Source organism: Felis catus, chromosome A2 (genome assembly GCF_018350175.1).
Source record: "Felis catus isolate Fca126 chromosome A2, F.catus_Fca126_mat1.0, whole genome shotgun sequence".
Classification (NCBI taxonomy): Eukaryota; Metazoa; Chordata; class Mammalia; order Carnivora; family Felidae; genus Felis; species Felis catus.
Window position 1 is genome coordinate 166,694,940 of NC_058369.1, and position 26,384 is coordinate 166,721,323.

General features: G+C 48.4%; 1 protein-coding gene across 16 annotated transcripts in view; it reads left to right on the top strand.

Moving 5' to 3' along the window:
- Positions 1-26,384, top strand: part of RBM33 (RNA binding motif protein 33) — a 139,101-nt gene that overhangs the window by 47,647 nt on the left and 65,070 nt on the right. For all 16 annotated transcript variants that reach the window (XM_045053288.1, XM_023250789.2, XM_045053285.1 and 13 more), the window contains 3 exons: positions 12,417-12,588; positions 17,405-17,613; positions 21,033-21,318. In XM_045053288.1, coding sequence (XP_044909223.1) covers positions 12,417-12,588; positions 17,405-17,613; positions 21,033-21,318 — 667 coding nt within the window. The remainder of the gene's footprint in view (positions 1-12,416; positions 12,589-17,404; positions 17,614-21,032; positions 21,319-26,384) is intronic.

Sequence of the window (26,384 nt, forward strand, 5' to 3'; positions counted from 1 at the left end):
ACAATATCATTCTGTAGCCTTAGGACCTGTTGGTTTTAAAACTTTTTTTCCTGATTAATGTTTTTTTTTTCCTTAGTTATTTTGCTTAATACTCTTTCCCCTCCTTTTCCCAAAAGATCACGAAAAGTGATATTTCCCTGGCTTAGGTCATTTACCTTAGGTCTTATGCCAGTGCTTTAGAAACTCAATATATAAAACATTTTATTTACCCTTTCTTTTCCCTGACACAGCGCTGTGATAGAGTATATGAACGTGCATGCTGTGGACACTTTCCGATACATACTCTTTTCTCCTCTCTAACACGCTAAATGTGATTTTTCCTTTTGTGCTGTCTCTTGCTATTTGAAATAATTTGAAACTTAGAGAAAAGATAGAAGAATAGTGTGATGAACTCTTTACTCACATTCTGCACTTGTAAAAGGGACCAGGACAAGGAACCAAGACAAAGCTAAAAGAGATGTTAAATTAGAGGTGGTTCCCCTACTTAGGACTGCTCTGTTCTGGCAGTAACGAGCCACCGCACCAAGGTCCAGGGAAGCCAGAGGTGTCTGTGGGTCGTGTCCACCACAGTGCCTGGTGGAGAGCTTGGAGCCAGCCTCGGTCAGGCCAGGGAGGGGTGTTCAGGCTAAACACGTCCGGGAAAGAACTCTTTAAGACACCACGAGAGGAGAGAAGAGGAAGGGCAGAGAGGGGGCTGCAGAAAGCATTCCGAGTGCTGAATCGTTTAGAGGGACACCCATTAGCTCATGTCCCATTTGTTAGTTGGTGGCATTTTGAATTCGGAAAATTAATTTCATTGATTTTTGTGTATAATTTATTCTTTCAGTATTTTAGGTAATAGTCTTTTCAGTCTTTGATAATACATTGTGTTTGTGGCATATTTTAGAATGCGAAAAGCTTTTGTGGATTTTAATCTTCAGATGCTCTCTGGAGATACGAAGTACTGTTGTTGAAAGCAGTCAAAGGATAACGGGTGTTCCCATTGCCTGGGCCCTTCCAGAAGTGCCTTTTGTACTCGTAGATCTAGATATCTCAGACTGTAATTGCTGAATTGTGTTCATTACAATCTTAAAAAACGGTTGTTTTTTAAAAAACGGTAATCTTGCCTTCCATTTTCAAGTATCTTCTGAAGAGAGAGATGTCTTTGGAGGAGCATTTTCGTAAAGGAAATGAACTCCTAATGTGTGTATTAATATGACAGAGTATCTCAGACATACTTAAAGGCTTAAGTTGGGGAAAAGTTAGATTCTTCCCTTACACCTTATACCAATATGGCTCTCAGATTGACTAAATATTTCAATGTAAAAAATAGCCAAACATACACTTATACACATAGATATGCACATGTCAAATTGTAAATGTATTGGAAGAAAGCATTTTTTAAAATGTTTATTTTAATTTTTTTTTTTTTAACGTTTATTCATCTTTGAGAGACAGAGCATGAGCGGGGAAGGGTCAGAGAGAGGGAGACACAGAATCCTAAGCAGGCTCCAGGCTCTGAGCTGTCAGCACAGAGCCCGATGCGGGGTTCAAACTCACAAACTGCGAGATCATGACCTGAGCCGAAGTCGGATGCTCAACTGACTGAACCACCTAGGCGCTCCGCTCCGAATGTTTTATTTTTGAGAGAGAGAGAGTGTGAGTGACCATGAGTAGGGGAGGGGCAGAGAGAGAGGAGGACAGAGGATCTGAAGCAGGCTCCAGGCTCCAAGCTGTCAGCACAGAGCTGATGTGGGGCTCAAACTCACAAACCATGAGATCATGACTTGAGCCAAAGTCAGATGCTTACCCGACTAAGCCACCCAGTCTCCCCAGAAGAAAACACTTTAATAATGGTGACCTAATGGCCTTAGGCTTACCTGCAGAAGAGAAAACTCAGCAAATATTAAGAGGTTTATTTTTCACTAATGTCAAAAAATTCCACAAGGTGTTTCAGATCTGGTGTAGACCTCACTGGGTAATCAGGTACCCAGACTTCTAGACTTCCATGGTATGTTCTAGGGCTGCTGTTTTTACCACGGTCTACATCCAAAAAGTGGATTGATTGCAGGAAGAACAGGGACCCTGCTCGCCCTTTGAAGATACATTCCTGAGTTCTCCTACGACACTTCATAAATGTCTCTTGAGTTATGCCTTAGGCACGTGGCTGTAACTCACAGCAAGGGAGACTGGTGAATATGGTGTTTTGTTAGGTGACAGCGTGTCCAGTCAAAATTAGGAGTTTTATTATTAAGGACATGATAGAAAATGTGGAAAATTGAGCACCAAGTTGTCTTGGTTATTACTTTCTACTCATGGTAATAGGGCCTTTTTTTGTTTTAAGTATCTATTTTTGAGTGAGATCGAGAGAGACCAAGTGTGAGCAGGGGAGTGGCAGAGAGAGAGGGAGACACAGAATCTGAAGCAGCTCCAGGCTCTGAGCTGTCGGCACAGAGCCGGACGTGGGGCTCGAACTCACAGACCATGAGATCATGACCCGAGCTGAAGTCGGACGCTTAAGTGACTGAGCCACCCAGGCGCCCCTTTATTTTTTTTTTTAAGCTTATTTATTTTTGAGAGAGAGAGAGAGAGAGAGGGAGGGAGGGAGGGAGGTGGGGGAGGGGCAGAGAGAGAGAGGGAGACACAGAATCTGAAGCAGCTCCAGGCTCTGAGCTGTCAGCACAGAGCCGGACGTGGGACTCGAACCCATGAACCATGAGATCATGACCTAAGCTGAAGTCAGACACCTAACTGAGCCACCCGGCACCCCGGTAAATAAGGCTTTTTTAAGTCATAAGGGAAAAGAGTGACTTGATTATATATAAGTACTCCAAAACACCTTAAAGAAGTTCAGACACATGACAAATGTGGGGAAATATTTACATGTGAGCCTAAAAATTAATATAGTCAGTAAAGTTAATATATTCAGTATGTAAGAGTTAAATATACTCAGTATATACAGATGAGCTCTCCTATAGAAAGAAGACTAAATAATATGAGAAAGTAATCCAAAAATTAGGTAAGCAAATGAGCATTAAGTATGTAAAATATATTCAGTAAAATAACATGAAAACTGATAATTTTAACCTTTTTTAATACGGGCAAAAATCAAAATTATTGGTCATATAGTCTCATTCAGTTGGGGGACATTTCAGAAATGTTAACTGCCAGGGGTCTGTCTTCCAAGGTCTCTCATGTCTGCATATTTGGCGAGCGAAGCTGGCTGCACCTTTGTCGTCAGCCGTCTGTTCACGGATGTTTGTGCGGCACACGGATTAAGAGACGGAGTGTCTTCCTGAAGAACCAGGGGCAGATGTGCTTTCTGCTCATTAGAACACACTGGGCGGGGGGGGGGGGGGGTGCTAAACTCTGGGTCCCTCCCGTGTCCTGTAACACAGCCCCCTGCGTTCACAGGGTGCACAGGGAATCGGCTCAGGGAGCTGGCCCCAAAATGCCACTGCTCTGGGTCAGAGTAATGCGTTGTCCTCAACTGTGACCAGGGTCTCATGTCCTCTCGCTGCCTCCGTGGAACAGTGGCCGGCAACCTCATTAGCTTGCAAGAAGGGTGAATCACATACCCTTCACCGTTCTTGACAGTATCGAAAGCCTTCAAGTCCTTTGGCTCAATAATTCCACCTTGACGAAGTCATCTGAAAGAGTCCATTTAAGATGTGTTCAAAAATGTGTACTCTGGCTCTTCGTCTGCAGCCTGGAGAGTAAATGGAACCAACGTAGTAGGTTTTTCTAGAGGGTTAAATGATGGGGGCTGTAGGTTTACCAGAGGGCGCCCTGGCTCTCTGTTGGGCGTGTAAAGGAAAAGACCAAGATGATACGATTCCTCCATCTGAGTGTGTGCGCGTGGGTGTGAGACTCTCCACATCCGAATGGAGAGAGAAAAAATGGTGATAGTGCTTACTTAGCTCTAGATGGTGGGGTTATTTGATACTTTGTATCCCAAATGTTTTATTTAAATATTTTTAACATTTATTTGTGTGTGTGTGTGTGACACAGAGCGAGAGAGAGCGAGAGCAAGAGAGTAAACACACAGGGATGGGGGTGGGCGTGGGGGGGAGGGGCAGCGAGAGGGAGACAGAGGATCCGAAGTGGGCTCTGCCCTGAGCACGGAGCCCTATGAGGGCTCGAACTCACAACCAGGAGATCTTAACCTGAGCTGAACTCAAGAGTCGGCTGCTTAACTGAGCCACCCAGGTGCCCCTGTACCCCAAATGTTTTGAAATATTTTTGCTATGACCAAAATAACTTTTAGAAGTGGGGAAAGTAAGATGGTTAAAATTTTGACCCTGGAATGTGTAAGGCAAAGAACCAGATTGCATTTGTTAACTCCTGTGACTTCTAGTTGTTGTTAATTCTCACATGAAACATCCTAAGGGTGGATTTCAGTATGAATCTTTTTATAGAACAGAAAGTAAAGTCTCATCCAGATTAAATACTCTTTTTTTTTTTTAATTTTTTTTTTCAACATTTATTTATTTTTTTGGGAGAGAGAGAGACAGAGCATGAATGGGGGAGGGGCAGAGAGAGAGGGAGACACAGAATCGGAAGCAGGCTCCAGGCTCTGAGCCATCAGCCCAGAGCCTGACGCGGGGCTCGAACTCACGGACGGCGAGAACTCACGGACGGTCCGAGCTGAAGTCGGACGCTTAACCGACTGCGCCACCCAGGCGCCCCTCTTTTTTTTTTTTTTTTTTTTAATGCTATCTGTTGGGAGGTATAGTATTTGCTTTCTTTTCTTTTAAGCTCTATATTCCATAATTTAATTTTAAATTTAGTATTTGAAAGTATTAAAAAAAATTTTTTAATGTTTATTTCTGAGACAGAGACAGAGCATGAGTCGGGGAGGGGCAGAGAGAGAGGGAGACACAGAATCCAAAGCAGCTCCAGGCTCTGAGCCGTCAGCACAGAGCCCGACGTGGGGCTCGAACTCATGGACCACGAGATCATGACCCGAGCTGAAGTCGGAGGCTCAACCGACTGAGCCACCCAGGCACCCCAACATTTGAAAGTATTTTTAAAAAGTCACTCATACATACACTTTATTCTTTTGTCCCTGATGGTTGGTTGAAGTTTGCCTTATTTATGTTGCTTAATATATTTTTCAAGTGTTTTTAATACGTTTGTATTTTTATATTTACTGTATTTGTATTTGTAACTTATTTAAAAAAAATTTTTTTAACATTTATTCATTTTTGAGAGACAGAGCATGAGCAGGGGAGGGGAAGAAGGAGAGGGAGACACAGAATCCAAAGCAGGCTCCGGGCTCCGAGCTGTCAGCACAGAGCGGGACGTGGGGCTCGAACTCACAGACCGCGAGATCACGACCTGAGCTGAAGTCGGACGCTCAACCGACTGAGCCACCCAGGTGCCCCTGTAACATATTTTTCAATGTATTTACTTTCCTGTCCTTCTGTCCCGGTGGTTGAAGTTTACCCTGTTTACGTTGCTGGTTTTGTACTGACTGAAAATTCTTTGTAATATTCTTCGCTGTCAGGACTTTCAATGGTCCTTCTTGGAGGCAGGACATGTGCTGGTCTCTCCCCTCGTGACACGGATCTGGGGCTTGTTTTCTTTCTGAAAGCAGAGTCCGTCTACAAGATCTTTACTGGGAGCCTGTGGGTGCGATGCTGCTTGAGGTGCTGAAAGGTAGGGGTCGTGCGCTGTGCGCTGCCGCCGTGCCTTTTGCTTTCGGAGCCTGTCGCTCACAGAGCCCTCCGGGAGGAGTGACACTTGCAGTCAGCCGCCGCACCACGTTCCTGCCCCTGCCCGTGTGGCCGTGTCTCTGGCTTTTTCATCCATTTCCTTCGGCGTCCGACGGGTGTTGACGGCCCCGCCCCGGGCAGTCCTGCAGCCTCTGCCGAGGCGAGGAGGCGGTTTGCAGCTCTTCAGAAGACCGCATTCCAGGAGCTGCGTTTGAGTACCTAGTAGAGGCTGAGTTACGGAACCGGAGAGGGACTTCGACGGAGAAGCCTACTTTAGGCGGCTCCTTTTATTTACCGAACGTTCTTGCCTGGTTAGGACGAAGAAGTCACTGTCCTTGCATCAAGTGAGGAAGACAGAACTACGAAGACGACCGCCAAGCCTGTCTCATTCTCTGGCCGCCTCGGTGCCACTCGGGCCGTGGTCTTCCACCACGGCGTAAACGGGCTTGCCGGTTTAGGTACTGTTTTCGTGTCTACGAGAAGTGATGAGGGAAGTCCGCAAACATCTTTGCACGGCATCACATACTTCCTGTGAAAACTGTGGTCCTGTTCGTGTTCAGCGGCAGACACAGATCCGACGCGTGCGGTTCGGTGTTTTGAGACGCGTTTTTTCCAGTTACCGTCTTCCTTTGTAAGAAGCAGTTCTGTGACCCCAGAAGATTCCCTCTTCTTTCTTTTCTGGTCAGTCCTGGCTCCCCAGGGGCAAACGGCGTTTCGTATTTGTCGCCTGAAATCAGTCTTTCCTCTTCTAGAGCTTCATAGAAATGTAGCCCTGTCATATGTAAGGTTGACTCTGCGTCTAGCTTCTTTTGTTTAACAGAACGTTTTGGAGACTCATCCAGGTAGTTGTGTATGTCGGTAGTTCATCCCGTCTTGTGAGTGTACCATATTTGTTCATTCTCCCAATAATAAATAGATACTTGGGTTTCCTTTTTTTTTTTTTAATTATGAGTAAAGTAATATAAAGAGTTTTTTACACATCTGCCAGTGGCTATATCTTTTCATGTTCCTTGGTGTTATCTAGGAATGGAATTACTGAGACAGGGTAAAGATATGTTGAATTCTAGAAGAAACCACCAAATGGTTTTGCAGAGTGGTCGTTTCATTTTGTATTCCCGGTGCTCGTGCCCGAGAGTCTCCGTTCTCCGTCACTTGGTACTGTCTGCCTTCCGTTCAGTCCTTGGACTGGTTGTGTCATCATGACTTAAGTGTGTATTCCTTCGCTAACTAAGGATGTTGAGTGCCACTCCTTGTGCCTGTTGGACTTCTGTATCTTCTTTGTGTCTATTTTTAGTCTTTTAAAAACATGGGTTGTCTTTTTAGTTTTTGTCTCTCTACTGCACATGGAGAGTATGTATCGTCTGTGCATACGTATGTGTTGTCTATATCTGCCTGCTCCACGTAGAACATTTATACACCTACTGTCTGTATGTTCTTGATAGATAGGTGTTTATATCCAGATAGACGTTTATGTGTATAGTGAATATTTTCTGAGACTGTGGCTTGTGTTACAATTTTCTTAAAGGTGCCTTGTCATGAGCAGAAAATTTAATTTTGACGAAGACCAGGTAATTCTGTGGCCCAAGAAATCTTTGTCTACCCCGGAGCTACTAGCCTGTGTTTTCTTCTGGAAGCTCTGTAATGTTAGCTATTTATACTTTAGGTCTCTGATCTATCGCAACTGATATGTGTGTGTGTGTGCGTGTGTGTGTGTGTGTGTGTGTGTGTGTGTGTGAATGAGGCTCACTTTTTTCTGTATGTGCCCCTGATTGTTGCACCATTATTTGTCCCCACTGCATTGCCTTAGTGCTTGTATTGGGAAGTAATCGACCATTTAAGTTTGTGTCTCTTTCTGGAACCTTTCTTATTCCCTTGCTGGGGTTCCACTGTCTTGATTACTGTAGCATGAAATCAGGTAGTGTAAATCCACCAGTTTTGTCTTCCTTTTCAAGATTGTTTCGGCTATTCTAGATCTTTTGGATTTCCGTGTAAATTCTGTGACTGATTTGCCAATACCTATTAAAAATCTGATTGGGATTTTGGTAGAGAATGCATTGTATCTTTCCATGGAATTGGGGGAAAACTGATACCTTAATAATCATGTTGCTATTAATTGACACACTTTAATTCTTCATTTCCGACCTGCCCTATTATGTCTTTGACCTCACTGGCCTCTAGTGCTATGTAGAGTAGAAATACTGGCGCCACTCACTCTTGCCTGGTTCTTGATGGCAGGGGAAGTGTTTGATGTCCCACGAAGTACGTAATACAAGCTCACTGAAGCTTTGTTTGGCTTGCTTTGTTTTCATCAGATTGAAGAAGCTCTTTTCTGTATCTAGTTTGCTGAGACTCTTTTAAACGTGAGACATGGGTGTTGGATTTTGTCAGTGCTCTTCCTGCATCTGTCGAGATACTCCTGTGGCTTTTATCCTTTCGTTTATTAATGTGAATTAAATTGACTTTTTGAAAAAACTATATTAACAATACTCCAGACTTTATTTCCATTACACAAATTTTTAATTATTAATGACTTCTTTCCGTTCCGGGATCCAGTCCAGGGGACCACACTGTTGTGTCTCCTCCGGTCTGTGTTAGTTTGTCAGTCTTTCCTTGTGTTTCACAACTTTCGACTTGTTTGTGACAGTCTAAAGAGGTGACCTGGCCAGGTATCCTGTAGACTGTGTGCAGTCTGGGCCTGTCTGGTATTTTCCTCATGATTAGACTGAAGTTCAGGGATTTTGGAGAGAATATCACAGAGGTCCGATGCCCTTCTCCTCCGTCACACCACTGGGTACAGGACCTCCCTGGCAGTGTTAGCCTTGATCATGTGGTCGGGTCAGGTTTGCCATGGTGGGTGGTAGGTCCGTAAAGTGCTGTCTTTCCTTTGCCCCGCTCTGGTCTTTGGAGGCAAGTCCCTAAGGGTGCGTGGTCGCCTGTCAAGGTGTGGGGAAGGCCTGAAGTTCCACCCCTGGAGGAGGGCTTGGGGCAGGGGGGCTATCTGCGGGGAATTTGGAATTCATCTCCAAGATGTGTTAATTGAGTGTTTTGAATGTTAAATCAGCCTTGTGCTTCTGGCTCTTGCTAAACCTCACTTGGTTCTGATGTATTTTCCTTTTTATATTTTGCTGGATCCCATGTGCTTTTATTGTCTTAAGGAATTTTATGTCTGTATTTATGAAGGATATTGGTCTGTAATTTTCTTAATTTTTGCACAGTTTGCTCCATCTTTCCAACTTGTAAATTTTCACTGTTGGTAGAATTAGAATTTGTATTTGATTTGTATGTGTATTTCATGATATAATGAAGAATTCTCTATCAAATATTCTGTAAGCATTAAAAACTTCTGGGAAGTTTTTTAAAAACAGTGTTCTGTATACTTTTCTCCACCCTCCCAACTCCCAAGCCCCCCACCCCTGTTTCAGAGTACTGCCTGTTTTTTTCCCCTTGGGTTTGGGATCGAATACTGAATTTTCTTTCAAGACACTGAGAGATCACAGGTTCATTTCAGAATTAGCTGGAGAGCTTAAAAAGTATGCAGGTCTGGGTCTTGCCAGAATTCGGCTTTCTAATTGTTTATGTATACAGTTGACCCTTGAACAATGCTGGGGTTAGGGGTGCTCGTCCCCACTCAGTCAAAAATCTGCATATAACTTTTACTTTTGGATCCCCTAGAACTTAGCTACCAAGCGCCTTACTGGTAACAGAAATAGTTGATTAGCACCTATTTTATATGTTATGTGTATTATATGCTATAATAAATAATAAAGCAAGCTGGAGGAAAGAGATGTTATTAAGAACATCTTAAGGAGGGGCACCTGGGTCGCTCATTCGGTTAAACGCCTGACTCTTGATTTCAGCTCAGGTCTTCATCTCAAGGTTGTGAGTTCAAGCCTCGCATCGGGCCATAAGGAAGATGTGTTTATAGTACTGTATTCATCCAATAAATCCACATATACGTGGACCTGTGCATTTCCCACCTGTGTGGCTCAAGGGACAGCGGAATGTGATCAGATTCTGACTTGTCTGTCTCTGAAGAGCTTTCACAGTGGTTTTAATGTGTGCCCTCTGCTAAGAGTCACAATTATGGCTTTCAGCTTTTCATCATAATTAAGTAGCTAAAATTAAACCTCTGAGTACTTTTGGCAGAGCCTAATAAGATCACAGATACACAATTATTTAACTTCTTGTACAATAAAATTTTAAGATAACTTGATTATTGTTTGTCACCCAACACCACCCTTCCTATGAATGGAATACTAGATAGTCCTTGTCAAAAACTGTCCAGAAAGTCAGCATTTTGGCAGATTGGTTATTTAATTCTGTAAATCATATGGCTAAAAGAGATGCTTTTTCCTTTTCTTTTTTTTGAGCCCAGTATTTAGAGTAAGAGGCAGTAACCAGTGCCTGAAGGCACGAGTCCAGTTTAGTGAAGGTTGTCAAATGCACTGTAGTTGAGGCAGGCGAAGCCACTTCAGGGCTTGTGTAGTCCTTGATGTAGTTCCCGGCTTAACTGGACACCTGTACCACAAGTTTGCGTTCTAGAAATTCCATTGCTCAGAAAACCAACTTAATGCTGTGCTTCTGTAGTCCTGCCTTCCCTCTGTTTCTAACCACTGGCAACCAGTATAATGTTTTCTCTTGGAGCACGTCCTGTGAGCGGACTTGTCGCAGTATATCGCGATTGGCCTCTCCCATCCCGCACACCTTTGCCACCTCACCCCAGGTGTCTATCCGTAGCTCATTCCTTGCTAGGGCTCAGGAGCATTGAATGGACCCGCTTTATGTGTCCATTCACTTACTGTTGATCCAGTTTTGCTGACCCAAAAGAGAGCTGTAAATATTTTCCTACAGGTTTTTACATGCACATAAATGATCATTTCTCTTGGATAAATACCTGGGAATGCGAAATGCTGGGTCATAGACTCGATTTGTTGGTGGGTTTTAGGATTTGCTTCAAAGAAAGACTTTTCCAGTCATCCTTGTTCTCTTGAGATTTCTTAGGTGGAGATTTGGCTGCAGAATACCCTTTATTAGCTTCGTATTGTCATGCTGTGCATTGAACTGGTTGGAAGGTCTTTAAAACTGAAATTACTGTTAATGGTTGAATTAGGAATGACTCTTGTAATAAATGGAATCTTTGCTTTATTGGTGGCCATTCCTTTCCCTCCTCTGTGGCCTGGCTACTCAAAAAGCATGGTCTGTGAAGCGTGTTGGCTTCACGTGGAGCATGTTAGAAATTCAGAGTCTCAGGCCCCCCGTGGAGTCATGATCTGCATCAGAACCGGGTTCCCGGTGATGGGTGTGGACATGACATTTGAGAAGCACTGCTCTGGAGCATATGGACGGACGAGGAGAAGAGCACTTTGTCCGTGAGCTTACCCTTGAGTGGAGCGGAGTGCCGCCCAGGCCCAGCTGGGCCCTTCGCAAGTGTTACTCATTGGTTTCAGATATTCAGGAAGGCGGGAATAATATCAAATATCAAACTGACAAAATACCAAGACTTTGGTGCTTTAAGATTCCGTGCTATACTAAATGTCAGAGTACTGAAAGGTAGCGTCACTGTCATCAGGCTTAAAATATATAGTCATACATTCGTCATTGTATCTTCAGGCATTTGAACTCCTGAAGGTGTGTAGAGACTTGCAGTATTCACAGCAGTGAGTACGTGCATTTGTAGTTGACCTTTTTTCATGGAAAATGTTGGGAGGAGAATATAAAACAGTTGTCTTTTGGGTTTATGTTAAATTTTTTCTTGCGCATTTTCTAATGAGGCAGTTCATTTTTGTTTCTGTTAAGAGTAAAGCACGTTTAAAATAACGAATCATGAGAATAGAGGGGCAAATTCTGTTTTCTTGTGTTTACAAAAAGCATTTGTGTGAACCTGGCACTCAGTAAGTACCTGTCTTATTCTCTCCCAGTAGGTCACTGAGACCAAGTAAAAGGTCAAAAGTGATCAGTGGCATAAAAGGAACATTTGTGATAAAGGAAGAATTGTTGATGAAGAAATGACTTTCAGTTGGTACCAGATTAGGCAGTATTTTTGTGGGAATACTGACATAATAAAATAGGAGATAAAAGCTGGTTTCAGTGTGACTGGGGAAAAAAAAAGTTGTGTTGTTGCAGTAAAATCTGGGCCAGAGGCGGCGATGCAGACCCTGGATGGTGGAGTGAAGCACTAGGGTGAGAGCGCAGGGGGGAAGCAGGTGGAGGCTGGAAAAACTAAGCAACGTAGCAACAGGTTTGGAAATCATGGCAGATGGGGTCAGGAGTTACCGGAAGCATCGAGCCTGTGTGACCGGAAAGGAGTGGGTTCTCCTGGAATGTAAGTTCCACAGGGGGACATGTGCCCAAAAGTCTTAAAGCTCCAGTGTTGGTTTAAGGAATACATGGACTTTTGCTGGCGTCTGGGTCAGACTTGAGGCCAGCAGGGACTTTTGAAATTCGCGAGTTTTCTCTCAGAAGTAGAAGTAACAGTCTATATAGGGTTTGTCTGTTAATTACAAGCAAGAATTGAACTCTTTCCAACGTGTTTTTTAATGTTTGAAGTCATTTGTTTCTCGTATCGGTTTAGGGTTTCACATGGCCTTGTGACAGAACATTTTGCAGCATCTTTACATCTGAAATATAAAGAACCTTATATATATAAAATCAGGCTTCAGTGTTGAATTCAAAAGACTGTGAACTCAGTCTCCGTTTTTGTTTTGTGTGTCTGCATTGTAGGGAGGTATGGAGACTTTGGAACTACAGAAGGACGTAAAAGAAGAATCCGATGAGGAAGATGATGATGATGAAGAATCTGGACGATTGCGGTTCAAAACTGAAAGGAAAGAAGGAACAATTATTAGGCTCTCAGATGTAACTAGAGAGAGAAGGAACATTCCAGAAACTTTGGGTAACTTTTTTTGCCTGTCTCCCATCCTTCTTCACTCCCATTTCAACTGCCTCCATAGTACTATTATGATTAGTTAAATAGGTTAAAAAAATTTTTTTTTGACTTCATAGATTATTATGCATGGCCGTCCAGAGAGTGGACGGTCTGTGTGAGGTTAGAGCTGAGTTATGGTGCTGTAGAAGTCATTCTACAAAAATGACTGTTTTCTGGATTAAAAATGTTTGAATAAAATATTTGATTGCTTATTTTTTTAATAGCTTTTCTTTTGGAGTCGATGGCCTAGACCCACTCTCGTGCATGTTACGCAGTTCCTGGCCGGCTCTGGGAAGGTGTGTGGGGACGGCCCTTTGACCCCTCTTGAGACCACGAGGTTGCTAGGGCTAATTCAGGACTAGACAGTTTGTATTTTGTACCTGTTAGTGTCATTATAACCATCTGTTTTTGTGTTTTCTTTTTCCGTCTGCCACTCCTCTCCGTGTTTGAGGAGATAAGATCGTTCAGACGTAGTCAGTTGAACAATCATTTTGAACAAACGCTGCTTTTGAAGGTCTGCGGCAGGCCGTTGCAGGCCAGCAGAGAGCCTTCATCAGCACTGACCCGACCCTGTCCCGCAACTGTTTTCTCCAGTGTCCATTGCAGAGATAAAGCAGTGGTTCTCAGATTTGAGTGAGCAGCAGAGTCACCTAGAAGGCTTGTTAAAACACAGATTCCTAGACCTACTCCCAGCTCTTGCGATGCGGTAGGTTTCAGGGGGTGTCCAAGAAAGTTGCATCTCTGCTGAGTTCCCAGGTGCTGCTGCGCCTGCTGTTCTGGAACCCGGGTTTTGAGAACCACTGGGATTTTGTACCGAATTCCAGGAGGCAGGTGGGAGGGTGGAAGGACAGGGTTCACCTGCTTCCTGGTGTTGGTCAAAATGAAAATCGGGAAACTAACCCCCAGTGACTACGTTTATTTCTTCTTAAACCATTATCAGCCATTTTTTAGTTGGAAACACGAGCGTGTGTCCATGAGCGGCAGATGTGAATTGTGCACGAGGACACTGAGCTCCCGAGGCGTGCAGGTTAACAGTTGTGAGGGAGCCACTCTTGCCATGTTCCCTCACTCAGTGAGCTCTATGGAGAGCTTGCCCTAGACTCTTGGGTTCTCTGCTTCTTTCCCCTCTGAGTTCCTCTACCTTTTGGCCCAGGAGTTCCCTGCCTTTTTCTCTAGTTATGCTATAAAGTTGCCAGTTTGTCTGAAGCAGGACAACATGAGTTTTCTAAGAAGGAAGGTCTGAAGTTGGCCTTGGGTGAAAGGAGATGAGCGGAAGTCTTGAAACAGAAGGGTGGGGGAAGAACACAGTGTATCCTTCAGCAGGAGGAATCGTTAATGTTACATCCTTGCCTGAACCTGATGTCTCTGGCCACCTCCCGGCCTCAGCCAGGGCCCTCTCTCTGCATTGTACCTGCCCCAGGCACTGACCTCACATCTGAAGGTGTCCGGCCTGCTCGTGCTCGCTCTCTGTGTCGCTTTAATTCCTGTGTCTCAGGACCTTTGCCTCGTTTTGCTGTTTTCAGGGTCATTTGTACCTCCTGAGAGATGGAGCCTGAAGGGGTTAGTGGTAGGCAAGCCGGAGACCTGAAATACGGCGGGGAGAGAGTCTGGAGTCCTTGGAGGCAGAGGGGCCGTCAGCATAAACAGTGTAGACATTTAACCGTTTCTTTTAAACGTTAACAAATAAGGCTTAAGTATGTTTGTGCAAATTCGGCCAGGTACTAAGGTAGGTGAAAATGGTGCTTAAATGCTCCATACTTGTGAGCCCTGCATAAGGAAGCTTAGTGTTTGAAACACGAGCTTTTACTAACTCAGGCTTATTCCCCAAACCAAAGGGACTTTTCTGTCTATGTAAAGATTGGTTTTCTAAAACAGTGAGCTCTCATTACCTTGATCCCCCTCCTCCAACGAAAGGTTAATTTGTGCATAAGAAAATACTGATTGAGAAAGAGAAGCTGCTACAGTATTTGTGTTTTACCCATCAGTTTATCTGCGTGCTCCTGGCGAGAGAGACGTCAGGTTCAGGTTCTGTACAGAAATCCTTACATGTATTTGACTGTATAATGCTGTCCACCCACTCCTTGTAATGGAATTAAAATACCTTGCTACCAGAGTCCAGATGTTGTTTCCTATAATATGTATTTCTTGACAAATGGTGTCCTTTAACATTTTTAATACAAATAAAAATTATTTTGTGATATAATTGATTAATGTTGAGAACACTCCACTCTTTTAAAAGAAGAATGAGATCGTCCTCTGGCCCCCCTGTTTCTGACCCTTTGGGCTGCATGTGGACAGCCAGTGCCCGCTAGAACCTAACAAGGTGTGGGTCTCCCTTAGTCTTTCCCGTGTCCACACAGGTAGCGCCGTCCCTAAATGAGGAAGAACTTGGATTCCTATGTATGACAGTCTGGCAGCTTTAGAACCTTGTATATAGTCATTGATGTGGATTTGGAATTCAGGTAGAGTTTGGGCTTTCGTGTAGGTTACGACCTTAAGTAAGGAGCTCAGCCAGCATTCTGGAAACTAAACCTTTTCTTAGTTTCCCCGAGGGTGGCACAAAGCTGTGTGCTTAGCAGATAGATGTCACTCGTTACACACAGAGGATGCCGTAAGGTATGAGGGCCTCACTCACTTGGGAAACCCAGCTGAGCAGGGTTTCTAGAACATACATATGTAAAGGACTGACAGATTTTGGATGGAAATGTCAGAAGCCACCTCTGGACAGTGGGTGTCAGTGACTGGTTTTCCTAAAGCCTCAGCACAGAGGTTCAGAGCAGTCAGGCCTTTGGCCTGACCGAGGTGGGCCTGAGATTCTCCTGGGAAGCAGGACAGCAGTGCGTGCAAGACAACATTTATCTTAGGCCTGCTTTTGTCCATTAATCTAGGAGTAGGCATCTAGATTTGGCAATAGTCCAAGTTTCGCTGGCACACGTAATGTGTTAAATTACATTTTATTGCTTTAGCCTAAAGAACATTCTTATGTCCACGTAATGTTCTCTTGAAATAAAGTCCGTAGTTAATTTTGCTTAAGGCAGAGGATCTGTGGGAAAGAGTATTTTCATCTAATAACAAACAGTCCAAGACTGATAGTGCCAGCAGGAGGGTACTTGATGGTCCTTGTATTACAAGCAAGGGTTTTACAAATTTCTTCATTCAAGTTCTCTTGTAAAAAAAAAATTCAGACTATCATTTGTTTCCGTTCCGCTAAATAAGCTGTGTATTTTGCAAATATTGACTCGTTATGTATTAATCCAGCTGTTATAAAATTATTTGTATGCAGATGTTTTCCCTAAGCACATCTTAGGGCAATACAGTGTAAAACTTTGTTACATTGAACTCTATCTCTTTACTTTAGAATATGGACATAGTTCAGAAAACACTTAAGAGGAAATTAACATTTCAGTTGAAGTTACAAATGTAATTTCCATCCTGTCATATTTTGGTGACCTTTTGTGACAGCTTGTCTCAATTGGAGGAAAGCATTTTTACTTGCTGATTAAAGATGTCATTTGAAACCATTTTATTACTGGGGATAGTGAAATCAATCTTGACACTTAGAACCACTAGAAAAATAATTGCTGATTCACCGCATAAAATGTGTATGTGAACCGGTCATGTAGTCAAGATGAGAATAAAAGTCTGTGCTTGTTAAGAAGAGATTAAATTTTCTTTTGAATGGGGTCAGATTTATTTGAAGGGGAGGGGAATACCATAGAAACAATATCAAGAAAATGAAATGTGGCTTAAGAGATTTTGGAAGAGTTTGGAGATGATTGTGGAATCTGAGATAGGAGCTAGAGCTGGTAATGTTTAAAATTTGTCCTTCACTCTGGAAGAAGGTGTAAGTAAGAACGCCCCTCGGGATTCAGTGAAACCTTTACAAGGTACACATTTGTTAACGTGAGATACCACAGTTTACATAGTATTCTAAAATAAAGGAACCGTATTTGAGTGAGTCGGCTTTTCTCCTTTAGGGATTTAGAATAAGGTGCCAGCTGAAGTTTCTTAGGGCCAGCGTCCATGTTTTTATATCCTTAAAGCAGTGGTCAGAGAGGTGAGGGTCTCCTGGGCATCCCACAGGTGTTTGCATTAATGGGTTTTTTTTCTTCTGTGGCTCTGCTCTCATTTGCGATAGCTTCTGTATCAGACAGCGTGGGTGTAAGCCTTTTTTCACAGAGTAAAGGTCTCTTTAAATAAATCTGAAATGATCATATGAAATGAGTTTTCCACTGTATGAGATTAATTATTTGATTTCCAAGTGATGCCGTTAATAGTTCCGCTTAAATCAGAACAAACAGGAATTTATTTGATTGATTGATTTTTTATCTATCTTGAGTCTGTGTGCCACGGTGCATTCATAAGACTTGGGCGGGTCTCACTGAGAAATTGTATTGGGGCGGGCCTGGTGGGCCCGGGTCCTCCCCAGCGTTGTCTGCTGTCCGTGAAAGAGAAAGTGTCCGCGGCAGTTTGAGGGCAATGGTTAAACCGAACTTCAGGCCCTTCTTTTTAGCTCCCCTCTGCACCGTTTTGTGGTCTCCAACGAAAAGACTTGAACTTGGCGGAGGCTCCTTGTGTCTTCCTCCCCGGGAAAAGCATGTCCTCATTTAACGGGTGTCTCCCGGGCGCTGAACCCCGCTCGCTGCTGGTTTAGTTCCCTGCTGTGGGTGAGACCCTTGCTGTCTCGGGGTTTCCTTGTCCCGTGTGTCTTCCCTGTTTTCTCCCTGTGTATCGAGTTTAGGCCGTTTGAAGATTTCTAACACGTATGCATCTTTTCAAATAGAGCTTTCAGCCGAAGCCAAAGCCGCGTTGCTTGAGTTCGAAGAGAGAGAGCGACAGCATAAGCAGGGACGCTATGGCTCGAGGCGGGGAGGAAGGAGAGGAAGCTCTTTAGTGTGTCGTGGAATGGGAGACCAGAGGAGAGAGAGCAGTGAGCGAGCAAGAATAAAAGATCACAGACCTGCCCTGCTTCCGACGCAGCCTCCTGGCGTGGTAATTCTTGGTTTTATTGTGATAGCCCAACACGTTAGAACAAATGAAAATGTGCCTTTGTGGGTTTCGTACTTTGTGTGTATCACCGAGTCTGAACTTAAAGTTTAACGCGAGGAATGATGGCAAAAGTTTCTTTATGGTATGCTGTCACCTGTGTCCTTATAAATTCCGTCCCCTCCTGGTAGTCGGGCAGTGAGAAATCACTCTGTACTTACGGAGGAAGAAGCAGTGAGAGGCTTATGTCCTCAAGGGACAGGCGCCCCAGAGGAGCCAGGCTTCCGTCCTCTCCCTGCTTGTCCTGAGTGCCCGCACTCAAAACAGTGACTGTACGTGGAGAATCCAGGTAGCACTGTTCATTTTATAAAAATGGCTACTGTTTCCCATCGGTTTCTCCTTAAATCGGAGCAGATTCTCTTAGAGTAAGTGTCCTGTGCTATCCATACTCACATCCTTGTGATTTCAGCTGAAGTTGAATTTCCTGTGCATTTCAAAGAGGAGATATCGCAGAGGTAAAGAAGGATTAAAGTGATTTTTATGTTCTTTTAGTTCGCTTTAGGATGTTATGGCTCTTTCCTTCAGAAGCCAATCTCCAAGGACAAATTTGCTTAATGCAAGTATGTGTCCACTGTGTCTGCCACATGTCCCTCCTCCATTTTTATCTGAGTTTAGGGGAAAGCCACATTTTGCCTCTGTGCAGAACTGGTAAGTGTTAGCATGCATCCATTTGTGAAATGTAACAGGGGAGAAGAGGTAACTTAACTGTTTTTGCATGGGAATTTCCGTTTTGAGGTGCAGGAAGGGGAGAGAGGTAGGTGGGTTGATTACAGCATAAAGAAGCTGACGATGTTAATAACTGCTGTTTGCTCACACACCTGTTTTGTTCTTAAGCTTCTCCAATGGCAAAAAGGCTGGACTGGATTTCTTTTTCTTCCCCATCCCTTATCCTTGCCCCAGCCTCCACTTGCCATGTATTCAACAGCCAATTCAGTGATTTTGGCCTCCTTGGGGGAGAGGGGAACAGCCACACGGGAGATTTGTTTTTGTGTAGCTGTGTCTCTGTGATCCCGGAGAGGTAACTTCGCACCCACGGACAGGAGGCGTGCCCAGCCAGCATCCTTCGTCCTTCAGAGGGGCCGACCGAGCGGGGCTGGGAGCGCTTGCGCATCCCTAGCCGAGTGGAGGACAGACCGGGGCCCTTGCCAGGGGTGTCGTGTCCCCAGAGCTTCGTGACCACGGAGAGCTCTGGAGCCCACGGGGAGCTGGGGACGGGCCTATGGCTGGCCCTGCTCGGCCTAATGGTGCTCTGGGCTGGAAGCTCTGTGCTCGCGTCTCCTGGTCACACTGATGTGAAGTTTCCGTGTCCTGGGAAGACCAGGGCTGTCGGGGATGAACTTGAGCTCGCTCCCACCTGCGACCACGAGCGCTTTTGACCCCGCTCACTCTCGCACCCCAGAGCGGTCTGTCTGGACTCTTGTGGGAAGAATGAGTCAAAGGCTTGCTCGTGGCTTTGTGTCAGTCCGTCTCCTCCTAGGTCGGTCCCTTGCCGCCTGGACTCTGCTCTCCTCCCTTCCTGACTGTGCTCTCAGAGTCACTGCTCCCCTGCGCCTCCTGGCTGCTGTGCCCTGGCGCCTTGGGTGTCCACGGCGAGCTCCTCCTCAGGGAGGAGCGCCTGAGGCTTGCGCTGTGCTCTCTCTCCTCCCCCCTTCAGCTGTCCTCTCATCCGCCCTCCTTCTGGTCAGAGCTCTTGCTGGGCGGCGGCGTCCTTCCTGCCACCTGCCCTCGCTGTGCGCACCTGCGTCTCCCGAGCCCTCGCCTCCGGCGCACTCCGAGCCCCTCCGTGCGCTTCCTGGCTCTGCCCCGTGCCCCTCCACGTGGGCGCCTCCCAGGTCCCCCCCCCCCCCGCTCCGCTCGATGAGAGCACGCCATTTCCTTCGCACCCCTTCACGCTCTTGAGTGAAGAAGGAGCCAGCACGGTGCCCGTCCTCCGTTCAGTTCGGATCTGACTCATGAGCCTCTGTCAGCGTGCTCCTCGTGGGGATTCCCTGGTGGCTTGGATCCCTACTCACAGTGCAGGGGTGTGCCCAACACCCGGCGGCGTGAGGCCCGAGAGGGAGCACTTCTGGATGCCGGGAGTGCGGAGAGCTGAGGACCCAGGCTAGCACTGGAATGTCTCTGGAAGAGTCCTCCCTGAGACCAAGGCCATATACGCTCTGGTTTCCGAATCCTCGTCGTTCCTCTGAAATGTGTCTTCCCTACTGCTCGTCAGACCCTGGCCTTTTCTTGCACTCAGCTCCGGCCGTGGCCTGCTGAGTGGTCCGCCTGCTCCGTCCCACGTCCGTCCCACGTCCGTCCCACGTCCGTCCCACGTCCGTCCCACGTCCGTCCCACGTCCACCACGTCCCCATCCGTAATTCCCCATCCTGCACGTGGCGTGTGCCGCCATGCGTGTGGAGCTGGAGTTCACGGCCTCCACGGTGTGCGGCATGGCGGCCCGGTGCTCACAGGCAGGACGTGTGGACTCTGCTTGTCGGACCCCACTTCCGGCTCTGCAGCTCACCAGCTGCTTTGGAAGAGCACAGTGACGGGGACCCACTTGATGGCGACGTCGGGCATCGGCCGCTTACTTCATGTACCGACCTTTCGGTAGGCGCCGAAGACACGGGGTCGGCCCGGCGCTCGGTGGCCACGGCCGTGGTCGCTGGTTTCCTCCTCTCGTGACTGTCGGATGGAATCACCCCGAGATGCTTGACTGCCTCGAGCGTCTGTTTTCACACCCGGCCTTCCCCCGTCTTGGGTGTGTGTGGCTGCGGCCGCCCTGGTCTCCCGAGTTTCCCAGCAGGCGTGTCCGCGCCGCTGCTGCTTCTGGGTTGTTCTTCGAGTCCCCTGCCTGGCGCCCCTCTTTCCCTCCTTCCTTTCTGGTGCAGGTGCCACCTTCTCAGCTCTCTCCCGCCCCGCAGGGGAGTCAGGCTCTCGCTAGGCCTGTGTCCTCCCCGAGGACAGCCCTCATTTCTAGCTCGGTGTCTCACGCCCGACTTTCTTCTTCACTCTCCGGGGACAGCGGCCGCATGGCCGCGGGGTCCGAGGGCGGCTTGGGCTCTGTGTGCCGCGCGGTGCTCACCTCCGGGCAGCGTCAGTGGCTGCACCGAAAGTTGTTCTTTTGGAATCCACGAGAGTCCCTTTGAGGCCGCCGCCGCCGCCCTCCGCGTGCCCGGGACGGATTCCCGTCGCGAGCGGCCCCCTCCCTGGGCCCGGGCAGCACGGCGCGGCCCTGCTGCTTCCTACACGCCGTTAGCCGGGAAGCGCTGTGAGCCGTGACTCTCACGCTGGGGTCCGCGCAGATCTGTAGGGCAGTAGCCTTTTTCTACTTCTCTTCCAAACGTTGATTGCCGTGCATTTGTCTTCTTTGTGGTGGTTTTCAGACGCACTCTCCAAGATTGATCCCCCCTGCGCAGCCTCAACCGCCACCGCCGCCGCCGCCGCCGCCCCAGCAGCAGCCCATCAGGAGCCTGTTCCAGCAGCAGCCGCTGCAGCCCCTGCTGCCCCTGCAGCACCCGCAGCACGCCCCGTCTCCCCAGGGGGCGCACGTGCCGCCCCAGATGGAGGCCCCGCGCCTGATGATCACCCCTCCTCCGGTGACCCCGCAGCAGCCCAAGAACATCCACATAAACCCCCACTTCAAGGGGGCGGTGGTGACGCCTGTGCAAGGTACGTGTCTCCCCCCGCCCTGGTGACGTCGCGGGGTGCCGCGGCCGAGTCGTTCTCGCCGGCGGGTATGCGAGGACCAGCCGGCTTCTTCGGGTCCGTTCCCCGCCCCCTCGGGCACGTGCCAGCTTGGTGGGCCAGACTCATTTGCTGAAACGTCTGTACCTCTTACTTTATGACTTAGCGGAAAGCCCTGGGCGGCCTCTGAATTTCCGGGGCGGCAGAGGTAGCTGTGGGAACGCCGGAGTTGGTGTTTCTCATCATTTCCCCGGTGGGAACGTCTGCGTGGCGAGCGCCCTGCTCCGCGTCCCTCAGGCGTTATTTTGAAGTGCCTCGCCTCGAGTGTTACTGTCGCGGACACGTGTCCTGAGGCTAGGAAGCTACTTTTGAGCCGGTGACGCGGAGCCTGCCTTCACGCATCTGTTCCGCACACTCCGTCTCTGACATCTGAGATCTATCGCTGAGAGAAGCCGAGGAGGCTTTGTGCGGCTGCGATCTTGCTTTCCGGCGGACAGGGACACGAAGTAAGCAGTAAACCTAACGGCAGGAACGTTACGTGGCGTGGCAGAGGACAGAGGTGGAGCAGAGCCAGGGCCCGGGGTGGGCTGCGGCTTTAGCTGGGGTCACGCGGGTAGCTTCGTCACAGAGCTGAGTTGAAGGAGGTCGGGGAGCCCGTGATGTCCCTGTTTCAGGGTAGGCTATTCCAGGCAGAGGGACGAGTGAGAATCTGGGATGAGGCCAAGCCTCGTGTGTGGAATTAACCCAAAAGAGACGGCCTGCCGCAAGTGGACTGATGACAGCAGAGAAGACATGCGGGACCCCGGTCATGTGAGACCCCGGGCCGTTCTGAGGGCCTCGGCTTCGCCTCTGAGCAGTAGGGGCTGTGACCAGGGGTTTGAGTAGAGGAGGACAGGGCCCCGCTTTCTGTTACGAGAGGACCATTGTCGCTGCTACGTAGGGAGAGCGCGGCAGGGTGGCGAGGGGGGAGGAGGCGACCACACTAACCCAGGTCACAGGTGACAGGGGCTCGGACGGGGCGCCGGCACGATGGTGGAGCACAGTCACGTGCCGGATGTGATACAGGGCAGGGCTGGTGGCACGTGGGGAGGGACAGCACGGCTGTGAGAAAGGAGGCAGAAATGGTGCCCAGGGGGTCTGAGAATCAGAGGGATGGATCAGCCATCACCTGCGACAGGGAAGGACTAAAGTCCTGCTGTGGACGTGTGAAATGTTCCGTGCCAGAGTGAGAGTCCGGACCAGGGCCCGAGGCTCCAAGTTTGTCGTTGGCCCATAGGTCAATTGGAGCCTGCGTCCGGTGAGAGGCCCAGAAGAGAGAGGGGTGTCTGACCTGCGGTTTGCAGAGGGCGGGGAGGAGGGAGCCGAAGGTCATGGAGGACGAGCCTCAGAGGAGAGTGGCCAATGGGGGCTGGCGGAAGGGGCCCTGCCGGCGGAGCAGGTGGGGGGGGCAGATGGGGATCGCGGGCTGGCGACTGTGTTCATCGGAGGGGCGGTGGGGGTCTTGAGAGGGTGGTCGTGGGGAGACGGGGAAGGTGCGCGCACACCTCGCTGAGGTGGGGGCACAGGCAGGGGAGGGCGTCTCTTGGGCACCTCTGAAGGTGTTTTGCTAAAACAGAAGTTGGATGGTAACTGGCAGGAGGAAGCGGGCGGAGAGAAGGTGTTTTCTTTTAAGATGGGAAAGCCAGCAGCTTGTTGAGAAGGAGAAGAGTTGTCGATGCAGGTGAGGGGGACTCGTCCTGGCCGGGACCCAGTGCCCAGAGGCAGGGCCGTGGTGGGGGTGGGGCTGGGGGGGGGCGTGCAGGGGTGTGGGGGGCCGAGCGGTGGAGGGGTCTTGGAGCTCTTCCCTGACGTGGGCGGGCTGGAAGGAGCGAAGCGCCACGAGGTGGGGGTGAAGGAACGTCGCAGGTCTGAGGCGGGGAGAGGAGACGCGGAGTCCCCCTCCAGGGGAGTAGAGGAGTGGATGTGCGGGGCGTGGCAGGTGGGGGTGCCGAGTGGTAGGCTGGGCGGTCGTGAGCCCGGAGTCAGGCCGCAGCGTGGTGGGGTGGTGTGGACACAGTGTCGCGTTCACTGGAGTCGAGGTGTTGACAGAGCAGTAGAGGGTGGCGTTGCGCGTAACGAGTGAAGGGAGGTGGAGTCACTGGGACGCAGGAGGGGCTGCGTAGGGACTGCGGGAAAGTGGGTCACTGACCGTGACCGGGCCTTGGATGTGGCCGCAGTGAGGTGGAGGGACCGCAGTCAGAGACCCAAGAGGCAGGGTGCAGGAAGCACGGCCTCTGCCAAGACGAAGGAGCGGGCCGGTGCCTTCGTGGTGGGATGGGAGCTGAGCTCCGGGACACGGGAGCCCGACAGCAGCGGGCGTGGCGTGTGACTCCCCTGACGACGTGAGCTCCCACGCCGGGCTCCGGGCTCCGAAACAGCACTGACGGGCTCGAAGGACCCCGCCCTCCCGCGGGAGGAAGGTGGCCCGTCCCTGGGAGCGTTCTGCTTCCCTTTGAGCGACGGCGGGGAGGGCTGAGGCCACCGTGCGTTCTCCTGACACTGCGCTTGGAATCCCAGAGTTCCAGAAGTTGGGGAAAGAAGCCCAAGATAGGACTTGATGTGTGGGAGGAGGCCAGCGGCCTGGAGGTGTCTGAGACTGTGCTGTGCCCTTGGAGCGACGTCGGTGTTAGTGACGGGGGCAGGCTGGCCTAGGGCGTGGGGTCCGCGTTATGGGAGACTGCTCTTGTTCCATAGGCCAGGGAGGCAGAGTCCAAGCCCGTCCCTGACCCCCAACCGACCCTCCGCCCGCCCCCACCTTATTTTGGGATCTCTCGGCGGCCTCCGCCCGCGTTCTGCGCCCTCAAGGCACTGAAGCGCGGTGGCCCCCGTGCCTAGCGCGCCGCCCGCGGCTCCTCCGGCAGCTGTGCCCGTGGGAAGGGGGAGGACGGCTCAGTGACGGAGCCCTTCCCACAGCGGCTTCCCAAGACAGGCAGCTGCCGTCGGTCTGATTTGTCGGAACGGTTCTCCTGAGGTCGCATCCGTTTTCGTGTATTTCCTCGTGTACGCTGAGCGCAGACCCGGCAGTTGGCAAGGTGCACAGATTCTCTTCAGCCTGATAAAAATCGCTAGTGTGAGACGTGCAGACTGGGAAGCTCTAAGGAAACCCCAAGGTGTCTTCAGGTAGGAAAGTCGCGTGCCTCACGGTTAGCAGCCTGAAAGCGCAGGCCTCGCACCGCACGGCCCCTGATTCGGCAGATAGAAGGTCAGCTTTCTGACAGTAGTTTTTCAGTGCTCAGAACCAGCCGAAGAGTTTCCACGCGAAGCTGGGTGCCATAGAGCCGGCGTTCCTTCTCTTGAACGCACCTTCGATCCTGAGATACGCCCGCGTGGGGAGAGAGCAGAGACTGCTAGCTTGGCGTACCCGCAGAACACCGTCGAAGAATGGTCCGTTCAGTGTGAGCGAGTGAGCTTAAGTAGAAACCACGGCTCTTCCCGGAGGGCAAGGCCGTCCGCTGTGCATGTGACCATGTGACGTAGACTAGCCCTGTGTTCACGGAGACTTAGGCCGTTGGAAGGCACGTGAGAAAGTGACAGCGTAAGCATATCTTTTCCTCATGGTGCATATTCTCAAGGGTGAGGGGTGTTCCACCATATGATAATTAACCAGTTTTGATGGAAATTTAACTTGTTTTCCAGCCTTTACCCTATTAAAAACTGTTGTAATGAATCGAAAACTCAACCAGTTTAGTCAATAGCAAGAAAAAGGTTAAATATCAAATATTCCAAGTTCAAGGTTCTGCTAGCAGTGCAAGTTCTCAGTTATCTTGTGCTCATGGTGCAGAGGAAGGCAGCTGGTGGAAGTGACTGTCTGCTTTTGAGCCCCGGGGGACCACGGAGCTCCTGAGGGACACTTGGCAAACCAAGGCCTTCTCTCCACGCTGGGTTTCTGATCACGTGTTCTCAGATGTGCTCCTCTGTTAACTTTTATTCTTTTTCCCTTCTTTCTTTTTTGTTGCTTTTTACCGTTTACTAAAAAGAAAAAAAAAAAGGCCGACTAAAAAGAAGGCTTCTGTGTAAGGAATCTGTTAATTATAATCAGATTTCTCCCCAGAGATCGTTAAAGAGACTTAAATTTTTTAATCTTTTCACTGTATTGTAGGCATCTGGGTATCCGATAGGAATTGATGTTTAAATCCGAAGTTTAAAAATAAGTGGCACATAGGCTTGAAAGTCTGGGTACTTTGTATTTGGCACTTAATTTTAGAACCATTGTCTTTATGTTGTTTAATACGTAGTTTCTTCTTCACTTTCATTATAATCTTTTGAGGTCAGAGATACTCTAATTGTTTCTTCCTCCATTTCATAATCTAATATTTTGCCCTAGATAAATCGATTTATCCCCCAGTGCCTTGTAGGAGGCCGTATCGAGTTGGGGGCTGCATCCTATTTTACGTAAAGTCTCTCAAATTGACCTCCTCTCATTTTGAAGTTTTGACTCATTGGATTAGGCTTTCAAGGAGCAGAAGGACTTGAGCCATTTTGCATTTTATTGAAGTAAGTTTCTTTCTGTCACACACAATATAAATATAAATATAGATATATTTATTTTCGAGAGAGATTGAGAGTGAGCAAGCAGGGGAGGGGCCTAGGGAGAGGGAGACAGAGGATCCGAAGCAGGCTCTAGGCTTCGTGCTGACCGCACAGAGCCTGATGTGGGGCTTGAACCCATGAACCGCGAGATCATGACCTGAGCTGAAGTCGGACGCTTAGTCGACTGAGCCACCCAGGTGACCCCACACTATTACTTTAAATTGGACCTGTGGAAGTATGACCCTCATCATAAGTCTCAATATATAGAGTTCCTTGAGTATTTATAGTAAATAAAATTGATCTTAGCATTCCAATTCTAAAGTCATTGGAAAAGTGTATTTCTCATGTACCAGACATTTCTTAAACTAAAAATATGGTATGTGATGTTACTGTTACTACCATTATTTTCTCTGTATCCTCATGTAGCCAGTTGTTCCGTGTGTGTGTGTGTGTGTGTGTGTGTGTGTGTGTGTGTGTGTGTG